This window comes from Aptenodytes patagonicus, chromosome Z (assembly GCF_965638725.1).
Source record: "Aptenodytes patagonicus chromosome Z, bAptPat1.pri.cur, whole genome shotgun sequence".
Taxonomy (NCBI): Eukaryota; Metazoa; Chordata; class Aves; order Sphenisciformes; family Spheniscidae; genus Aptenodytes; species Aptenodytes patagonicus.
The window spans coordinates 87,544,522-87,555,847 of NC_134982.1; the positions used below are offsets into that span (position 1 = coordinate 87,544,522).

The 11,326-nt window shown below is 38.3% G+C and overlaps 1 protein-coding gene across 4 annotated transcripts in view; it reads right to left on the reverse strand.

Moving 5' to 3' along the window:
- ARB2A (ARB2 cotranscriptional regulator A) overlaps nucleotides 1–11,326 on the reverse strand; it is a 276,984-nt gene that overhangs the window by 135,674 nt on the left and 129,984 nt on the right. For all 4 annotated transcript variants that reach the window (XM_076361993.1, XM_076361992.1, XM_076361994.1 and 1 more), the window contains exon 7: nucleotides 3,232–3,450. In XM_076361993.1, the coding sequence (XP_076218108.1) occupies nucleotides 3,232–3,450 (219 nt within the window). The remainder of the gene's footprint in view (nucleotides 1–3,231; nucleotides 3,451–11,326) is intronic.

Below are 11,326 nucleotides of genomic sequence, written 5' to 3' on the forward strand. Positions count from 1 at the left end.
CTTGTTAAAATCTGAACAGTAAGAGTATTAAAATTCATATGCATTCATTAGCATGTTATATAAAAGTAAAATGCTTTTGTTTAATCATTCCATAAAGTATTATAGTCAATGCTGATTATCAAGAAGTTTTTTCCTTGGTTTGCATCGCCAAAAAAGAAACCAAATTTATAAGATTGTTACTGAATTGATGACATTTTCTGTCTTCACTCGTGAATTCAGTTGGCAGATGTTTTCAAGAACAAAAAATTCTGTCTTATTACAAAACATATTAAGCAGGTTTTTCTGCCATAATGTTTGACATGATGTTTACTGCCCAGACCAAATCAGTCCCTTTAACAAGCTATAATGTATGCCAGAAAGTACATTATTTCATAGTTAAGAAAACTTCCAGCATGAAACAATAAGTACTTTGATCTTTCAAGCACTATGCTTAATGCACTACACATTCCCATAGTCCTTTTTATTTATACTATTTTGTACAAAAATACAGTGCAATTTGAGAGTTCGTTTTTTAAGACTCTGCTTTTACATATTCTTGAGTATCCTAGCTATCTGTTTTTTTCTATGAAAATAGATAAAATACTTGAAAAATTTACCATGGAAGAGTTCCATTTTTCTAATGCTTGGAAAATCTAACTGCACAAGTGGGAGCATCATCCAGACAGCTTTAATTTGTTCAAATGGCATTTCCTCATCAGATCACAACAGATCTCAATGACCCTATGAGAACATAAGCGGGGATATTTATTCCTACAGCTTAACGGTCTGAAACAATTTCTCCAGCATATTTGACACAAACGAATTTTCCTTCAACATTAGACGCAGTTGATGCCTTCTTGTGAGGATATTTTTCATCTAGTCTCTCTGTACCAGTTTGCCCTGCTTGGCAAAGATGTTGTAAGGCTTACTCAGGTTTTTCAAAATTATTTGACGAGATCATTACGAATCATAAACCATCCTTAAATATTTCTGTGGAGTGACAATATGTTTTATTTCAAGAGCCCAGTAAGTCAAACGTATGCTATGCTACACAGTAAGTAAAGGTCGTATCTAAATTGCCCTTTGAGATTACTCCAAACCAGCTCCAGCACCGCACCCCCCAGCACCCTGTGGTTGAGGTAAGCCTGCCAGCAAGTCCCGGGGTGCAAACGAATGGCGATTCCGTAATCGGAATTACGTGGTCCGTAATCCTACGGACCCAAGCACGGGAGGCAAGAAATACATTGCAAATACGGCATTGCGCCATTTTGTTTGCACCGTGCGGTGCCTGGACAGACTGACAACCTTGTCTGGGGCCAGGAAGGTGGAGCAGAGCACGCTACGTTCACAGCTCCTCTTGTAGCCACAAAGTTTTTACAGACTTAGCAGTTCTGCCCAACGGAGTAAATGGCTCCCTATTGGCGGTCCAGCTTTGTTGGACTGCCACTAGGCAAGTAAATTGCAGTAATTTACCCTGCCACACACACCGAACAGGGACAATTTTCATTGTGTTTCTAAAAACTCTGTATTAGAGCCTATTAAAGAAAAAACCCGAAGAATTCTTTCAGAATAAAACACCAACCGCATCAGAAAACCCGATTTCAGTTAATTCACCCAGGAAAGGAGACCACCACCCACACTTTCACTAAAACTTATGCTACTTCCTTCCTTGTTTTGAAGAAATTCGAATAAAGGGAATGTCAACACTCATATTGAGGCACGGAGCCACGCAAAAGAGAAAATGGGATGGAGTCATGCATTTTATGTTTCGGGGGTCAAACCTCCTGAGGGCAAATTTCATGCCTCATCAAGCAAAAGAGCCACGAGAAAGTGGAACTGCTAAAAAGGTATCAAAAAAAGGTACACTTTCAACAAGGGGACACTGGACCAGCATGCTGACTGAACACCTTTCTGGACAATACAGCAACATCGTCCACTGGCTTCTGATGGACCTTGAGACAAGCCTGGTTGCCCCTCTTTAGAAGCAGGGTCTGGCTGGTGGGCAGAATGGCATCTCTCATAAAAAGCAGCGGATCGAAAAAGCAGCTTTTTGGTGACTTTGAATATGTATATGCATCCTTTTGTTTCCCATACTCAGTAGCCAGGTATTTCTCAAAAGACATAGTAGAATTTATGGTATTAGTGATAAACTCACACCCAGATTACATGCCCTTTTAACTAGCCAGTACAGCTGTATTTCTCCTACAAACACCGTTACGCCAAACCACAATTAATAGGAACTTGTTAAAATTTAAGATGATTCCAACATCCCTTTTGCTGAATTTTTCTCTGTTTCGCACCAGGAAGGCATATACATTTTTACAGTTTTAACTACACTGTGGCGTTTTTGACATGTTTTACCATTGAATGAAAATGCTAACTTTCATAATAAAGGCTTTGGAAATTGCATGACTCAGTCTCGAATGTATAATGCATAGTATGTATATGAAGCAGAACATGTCAAAGTGCAAATAATACTGTTTGTGGCCCCTGCAGAATTAGAAATCCTCGGGTAGCACTGTTATAACGATCCCATGCTGGTAGCATTACAAAGTGCAAAGGTTCACTGAGTAAGAAAAGAGTAAGGGACAGAGTTTCCTCATTACACCATTCTCGAACTATTCTAGCTTAAATATTTATTAAGATATTAATAACTCTCCTCCTTTATCTGCCTTCAGAAGTTCAGCTGAAACACAATGGATGGCTGCTCATATGAAAACAATACATTATAGGGTAAATCTGCTACCACACATGATGAACACCAGTATTTTCCACAATACATTATTAATTCAGCAGGTAATATGTTAAAAAGCTATCAGGCTATAACTACCACCTCCCCAGTATAAGACAGTATAATACAATAAATGCACGCATGACATGTGAAGCTAATTTGTTGCCTAAGCTGCACTAGAAAGTGTTTCTTATGTACAACTCTGTTTACAAAATCATTTTTACAAAGTCTTCCTTAAATCATTCTCTTTCTTGATAGCACCGGTGAGTTCCTCTGGGGTTTATTTGAAGTTCCCCTTTCAAATTAGAAAGGAATGTTTTGTAACTCTTCCAAAACTTCACATTCAATAAGTGACAAAAAATATCAATAGAATAAAGAGCCAGGAACTCTGTATGAACTCTTGAATGCCATCTTGGTAATGTGTTTGTTTTTAAAAAAGCTTGCTGTTTATTAGCCAATATGGACAGTAAGCATATCTATACGTCATTAAAGAAGGGCAAAGAAAACCAAAAGAAACTTACTCTAATGTACATCTGCATAGTTTCTTTTTCTTTTTGTGGGTTTCGATACTTTTCGTAGAAGTCACGTCGCTTCTTTGTTTCCTTCTGGATTTTATCTTTTCTTTCCCTCTTTTCTGCAGGTTCATCTGAGCTATCAGAAGACAGCTGTACTTGGGCTTTTGTCTTCTCCACTTCAATATAGTTCTCATTGGGATTCAGTACTATTACTCCATAGCCTTCCTGTTTTAGAAGAGACACACACACACAAAAAGAAGAAATATGAAAAGGGAGATTTAATGCTTGAAAATGCTTTGCATTTACTTCAATGCTCTTAAAAACTTTCATATTTATTTCAGTAAGTTCACACAACATAATTTACAGAAGGGTATTTTAAGACTATTCTGTTTGTTTCATTTCTGTCATTAAAGGGATATTGATGTGTGAATATGTGTCTGTGCGTGCACTTATGCTCATACACATCCCTCAGTGTCAGAAAAGTTGCCTGGTTTACCTTTAAAATAATTCAATATGTTGTTTTATTCATAAGCACTTTATATGACTTTTTCAGAAAACAGTATGAGAACTAAAAGCAAAATATTATTTTAAGAACTCTACATAATGATGAATAAAAAGCTTTCTACCCAGCCAATAAAAACCTTTAAAATAAAAAGGATGGAGGGATTTCATATATATATATATATATATATATATATATATATATTAAAGAAAGCATGTGAAAATTATTCACCACAGTTTAAAATAGTAAAACCTTTTGTCTAGCTGACAACAAGCATACCGTGCAGAAGCCAATAGCGGCACTAACAATGAATCAATACCAAAACTGATTCAGTGGTATTGCTTACAAGTCAACTCTTTTACTGTGGGGATGACTTTTAAGTACATCTTTAAATCTGCTCTAAAACTTCACTGGGATTATGTCCTGTATTCAACAAACCCAGAGAAAATTTGTGACCTGCAGGATGCTTTTTGAGCATACCAGCTGCATTTTTTGTGCCTCAGAAAATGAGCTGGTTGAAAAATACATGAATTTATGAATGAGAAATAAATCTTGAATAAATCAGCCAATCATTTTATTATGATTTTTAAATGATGGCAAATCACACAAGAATTGTAATATTCGTGGAAGATATAATCGCAAACGCAGGGAGAAAAGAGAAGCACGTGCATTTAACAGATGAGTCCTTAAAGTTACCATGGGTTCCCAGTCAAAATCAAGCTGTCCTTTAAGAGTAAATTTTGATAAAGACTTACTTTTTGGAAACGTCTATACTAATTATCTAACTGAACAGCTTTATTCCAGCTTTTCAGTTGGTGCTTCGTTTTGCACTTGGGCTAGGCACGAGGATCAAAGAGGTCCCCATACCTAGCTGGCCAGAGCAAACCAAGCCCACACCAACAAAAGATACTTTATCTGGGCTTGCTTTATTCTGATCTGTAGAGCCATTCACAAACCTTGTAGCGCATTGTGGCCACTGTCAGGTAGACAGATTGTCACTCGGTGATTTTCTACAGTTGGACACACTCGACTAGTTATCAAAATCGCATCTGAAGGGAGTTCCTACCCCTCGTCCTTGTGCCCTTCTCAAACGTCTGCCGTAGCTTCTCCTCCCACCAAAAACCAAGTTAAAGGGCACGGTTGCACTCTGCTAAACAGGGTGAAACAGAGGCATTCAGGACACTGTCTCTGGCGTAAGGGACGTAGTCAAAAAAGGTCACCATAGGCCAAAGAGAAAATTGCCTCCTCGCTAGACGCGGCGCCGTGAGTAAGCGGTCTCCTGTCATGTCGCTCCCCTGCCCTCCCTGCTGAGTGAACTGAACTGGGATAAATATAAACAAACAGGCAAACAAACAAACAAACAAAGGGGGAAGGGCAAAGGAAAACGGAAAATTAAAGGAGACGAAGTTTAAAATCTACCCACGCCATTGCTGGTCATATGAACACACAACGCCCTACCTATTAACACGTAAAATTTCCAACGTGGAAAATTCCAAGCCCAAAACCCATCGCAGGGGAGAATACCGCTTACGAACGTCCCTAAATCACACGCCTCAGATGAAAGGATGGTTTTTGAGCTCGCTAGTGGCAGGGTAGGACCAAGTTTTTGCAGTATGTGGCAGGCTGGTCGTTTTGGGGCGCTCTGTGCTGTTCATCTTCTTGACCCACTCATTTTGAGCAGAGACGTTCTGCGTATTGATTAGTTTTGCTTTCTATACAACGCCAAATGCAAAATTCATGCGTTTATTACAGGTCTGCAAGTGTTACAGGGATTTGAAACTCTGTGTCCACTTTAAGCTGACCACAAAACAGACACATAAATCATCAAAGAAGTAGAATTTGTCTAAGTTATTGATTATGTAACTGAAAATTACATGACTCATTTGTCCAATTTTATGAGGACACAATGTCAATTTTTCACATAGACATCAACAGATGAAATATTATTCCATTTTTAAATTCACTATTTCATAAATCAATTAAAGGATTTTTATCAATTATATTTTAAGCAGTGTAACATGTCTCCCTGTACATTTTTTTTCACATTTCTCCCACATAGCAGGCCTTTCCTGTCAGTACAATTAAAATAATTAAGTAATAACTGAGATAGGTTTTCCCATAACTGAGAAGAAAAATAATCTTACAATTCATAAGACTTTCTCTTAGGAAAGTAATCTTTTTCAGATTGTTTTGCTTACATGACGTAGTGTATTTCCCTTTCCCTTGTACTTCTGCATCCTAAATTGCAAGATGTAAACAATGGCACCAGAAAGAAGATTTGAGAGTAACATGTATAAAGCAACACGGAAAAACAAAATAACTGGTAAAATTGTACCCAGTTACAACCTCTCTCATTCAGCCTTAGCCCAAGCATTTTCTACTGAAAAGGAATACTCAGCTCTAAATAAGATCTATGTAAACAATGTGGCTTTTAAGTTCAATTAATTTAAAAAAAATGTATTTCATGTGGGCATAGCTGCACCATTAAAGTTCAGTGCAGTCAGAAAATTAAAAAAAAGGTGGAACTCCACACTAACACAGCGGGCTTGAGCAGACTGCAAGTCAGTGCAAAACTGAGCGCACAAGACCACTAATATATAAAGAAAGGCAAACTTTAATAATTAGGCAAGATACACAGTCTTTGGCATGACTGTTAAGCAAAGACAAAAATCACATTCATTAAAAAGTATCTTTTTAAGTGAAAGTCGTGATCAGAAGTATATACCTCACAACGTCATTAAAAATATCAATTTCAGCTATGATGAGCTTACAGCATTATTAAACCGTAGTGACCTATGATGTAAGTAAATACCATCATCCAGGAGAGTTTTTAAAGCTTGCCACCCCCAGTAAAACATTAGGCATGTTTTCAAACACACGTTACAGTGGAGCAGTTTTCTCCTGTGTGTCCAGTGCACGCAGAAAGAGAAACCACTCTCCAAAGTGCAAAGTTTTTTCACGGTAAAAAGCTAAACTTTGGGACACCCCCCCCCCCCATCAGTCTTCAGCTGACTGAAACAAGCCAAGCCCCCTGCTCTACCACATGTCTGGGAGAATACAGACGTTGCACAGAAGCCAAGGTCTGCTTGCATCCCCCATTAGTGTGTCTGTGATGAGACGCAATAATCAGGACAGACACTGATAAATACAAGTCCCAGCCTCTAATCTACAAGTTCAGTGGACACAATTACAGCTTCTCTCTCAGACTAAAACACCCAATTAACAGCTATTTCCCCAAATTCTAACGCTTCAAGGTAAGTAAAACATAATCTACACTAACTACTAGCATCCTCCAGGTAACTACTTCTAGAGGTAGAGGACTGTGTGCAAACTCCACTTTCAGGTTCATAAATACAAATACAATTAATACTTATGACTGAGCCAGCAAACGATGACGAAAGGAAAAGCAGGCTAACAAAGTCAAGTATTGGAAAGAATCACGAATCTTGGTTACAATACCTTTATTACAAAGACAGAACACCGTAAAAGGGCCTTTTCCACCATAATACGTGAGCCAGGAATGGAGCGGTATTTTCTGCCTCTTACTGGAAGTTCAAGCGAGATGTTCGAAATGGAAGGAATACCAAAATTATTGCCTCTGACAGCAAGAGTAAGGTTAAAAAAAAGAACCCCAAAGTATTTGAGGTAAATTCCAAATCTTTTGAAATCTCTTCTGCCTGGCCACAGGAATAATGAGCTGAAAGCATTCAGCTCTGCATCTTAATCCACCAAGATGGGACACCATATGTGACCAGAGAGGTCAGGGCTGGAGAGGAATCTTTTGACCTGTGTAACTATCTTTCTGGACTGCGAGCGAGGGTCTGAAAGAGATCACTCTCCTAAGCTTTATCAACCTGAATTTTCAAGTTCAGGTTTCTATTTGGATCGTTGGCAACGAGACTGGAGTTAATTCCCAGGGGAAGTGCAACTCAAAGTGCTCAGCTCCTAAACCTGCCCGTGGTTAAAACGGACACAGCAATGTCCATTCATCTTACTGAAAGATGTATGTTCTGTTCATTTCCCATCTTTTCCACGAGAAGGGTACATCTATGTCACTGTTGCGACGTCGTAGGTGCAACAGTGGGATGAGGTCATGACAACCAATCAGAAGTCACTAGTGAAGCGTTAAAGTAAACATAGCTGTTGGAGATGCAGCTCAGCTTGAAAAATGCCCCCTCCATTATTTGAGCAATTTTCTCAAGACGTGACCTGAGACTGAAACGCCTGAAATGTCAGTTGACTCCGCTTTCTGTTTCCACCCAATGTACATTTTGGCAACTGCACCCTGCTAACACTTTGCGATATTTCCATCCCGGCTACACCTCGGCTGCCTGAATTCCAGCACTGTGTCCGAGTGTGTAAAAATGCCGTGTTACTGCCAAACACACATTGTCCCGCTAAGTTCCCAACTTAAAATAGCTCATCAAGTTAGGCAGGAAAAGAAAACATGCCACAAAAAGTTTTTAGAGGACCACCTGTTGTCTATTATTTTTACATAGCACTTACTCATAAATCATAACACAGGGTAATTAATCAAGCTGTCAAAGAGACGGTCAAAGGTTATGTGGGGGAGTCAGAAGGTCATGCATGGGCTGATAGAGGTCAGGGTCACACCGCATTCCTCATTATCAAGTTGGGATGAGAGACGGCCCAAGCAAACAAAAGTGAAAGCAGATGGAGAAGTGAGTGGATAAAAAAAAGGAGAAAATTTCACAAACAAAAAGAAAAGTGAAAGAAGAATGTCAGTTGCCTTCAAACAAGGAGGAGAATAGAGCAGAAATACATTGAGATGTTCTCAAAAGGTCTCACACAATACAAAGAAACTACAGTTTGATTATTTAAATACACTTAATATAACTTTCCATCCGACCCTTTTGCAAATATTAAGCGCTGCCGCAAAACGGGCACAGTAGTTTTGGTTCCACTTCACATCTGAAGTCAATACTTTCAAGGTGAATTAGACAAAAGGAACCTATTACTGTGATGAATGCTGATGGATATATAAAATTGCTTCTAAATGCTGAAGTTTATTCCTGTTTATGGCTACAACCAATAGACGTTCAATAAAAAAGTTATAACCTGTTTGAATGATGTATTGAGAACTATACTTTCATATACACAAATCCTCAAAAACACAAAGCATCATAAAAGTCCTTCTGGATGACACAACAGTTATAAAATATTCTATCATTACACTGACCTGAATTAGATGCAGAATACTGTGCAAAATTAGCTGTCACCCTTTCCTCAAAATCTTTGTTAATCTCATTTTGAATGTTTGCAGCTTTATCAACACATGCATCAATGTCAACTCCTTGGTTACTGAACCGCTGTACTTGGAAGAAGATATAATTAAAATGTTTTGGCACAGAAAAGGTGAAATTGTATCTTCCCCTGTTCCCTGAGGAGTCTGTAAAACATGTAGGATATATTGACAAACACACACCCTTGTCTAGAGCCCTGACATCCCAGGTCACCCAACTGCTATTTATTTCAAAACATTCACTTTACGCTTACCCAAACCGTCACCTGCTGTGTTACTAACTTTTAATGGATATTAGAGCTATAAAAACAATAAACTCTTCATTTCCTTTCTGTTACTGCCTTCTAATTCCTCACTGCATTAGGTCTGTATCTATTCGCATGCAGAATTGTATTCATCTTACTTCACCATATATAGTGTCTTTATGCTGGACAGTATAAAACACGCCATTAGCATGTTTTACTTTGCTATTTGTTAATTTGGTGCTAGCGCAGCTATACTAAACAAATCAATGTTCAAGGCTAAAAAAACCCTCCAGATAAGCTGCTACCACATTTTGAGTTTACTGCTGAAAAGTTTTGAAAAGGACTAATGTTTTACATCTATCTATAATTAGCAACCCAAATATGTCTATGCGTAAGATCTGCAATCCTGTTTCATGATGTTTGTTCCCAAGGCCAAAACTGAATAAACACATCCATGAATTATAAGGATTTTACTCCCTCAGCTGTGTACTGTATTCTTGATAGGGAACTTCCGTGCCTTTACAAGCACTAATTTCACCAGGATTTTCAGCGGAAAATTATTTCTCATGGCAAGTGAAATACAAGAAACTATGCTATAGCATTAACGTAATTCTGTGAATTAACAGAAAAGAACTACGTTCATGTTCAAATACTGCTTCAAACACTGTTTAAAAAACCTCAGCTCCACCACCGCTCCCTGATGTGAGATTCGGGCTATCTGGAGAAATCACTGGAGGCTGAATGGAAGTGAATCCACCCCAGCCACGCAGGCGGGATACAGGGCTGCAAATAATCCGTCCACAACAACTGCCCGGGCTGCAATAACAGTTTCTGCTCTTCTTCACTAAGTGCGCACAGCTTTGGGGTCACACAACCTGTGAAAGAATGAATCCACCAGTTACCCCCAAGGCCTGGCATCTTTTAATGATACCTTATAGGAACCCCTTCTGTAATTAAAGTCTGTACTCTGAAAGTTTTTTCCCCCCTCTCTTAAGAAACTATTTTACTTTCTTTTCCGACAAAAATTTCAGAAGCTTCAGAGGAGTACAAGATCTCAAACATGAACCTCATGCATATTTCACTTTTTCACTAAGATTTTAATTAAAAGGTTATTCAGATTTATATAGAACTTAACCTTTTGAAAGCAATGCACCAGAAACAATGGTAAATCAAATAATCTTCATAAAACCCACAGAAATAACAAGCAATCATTGGTTCTAATTTACTGATAGGGAAAGCAAGGAGAATAGCAGTTACTCTGAAAGTTATGCTCAAATAAGGTGCAGAGATTAAGCTGGACTGCGAGGTTTTTTAATGTTTCTCTGGTATTTCTAAGCATCCCATTAGCTGACAGTGAAAGTTCTCAACTGTAAATTCATTTTCCAATCTACTTTGTCTCCTTCCTGAGAATGTCACAGTATGTCCTAATTATTCTCATTTGTACTTCATAATGAATATACCCCCAAACGGGCTTTAAGTATGTATTTTTTATGTAGCACAACAAGAAAAAGTAAGTAAATTTATTCTAAAATACACCTCGTTTCCTTCCCTTTTGTAATAGTGTAAAATATTTTTGTAAATATTTTCTCTTTCTGAACTGTTCCGTAGATATTTCGATGGGCTCAGAGGTTTGTCTGGGTTTGTAACATCTTCAGCTTGCAGAAAGGCAACCCAATTTGCCAAGTTCCTCTACTTCACCCTTCATCTCCAAGAATTTATATGTATTAAACCATTACAGAAAAAGATTAAACGTCAATCTCTTGGAAGGTCTGTATTTCAGCATTTCGTTCTGTACTGTAAAGGGAAAATACATCATGCACATAAGTGTTTTCTGTAAAATCTTGAAGTTATCCAAGTCTTGAAAGACAACTCCCATTTAGTGTTGAGCATTGTTTGTGACTGCAGTCTAAAAACCTTCTATCTCAATGACAGAAAATTCAGTTGGTTTTAGCATGTGCATGTATTCAGCCACTTCCCTGAGAAAATAGCCACTTGTAATCTAAAAGTAAAGCTTCTGGTTTGTACCTATCTTCAACAAACAGGTGCAATTCGGCACACTGATGCTCCCTCCTTCCCACAGTGACCTATGTC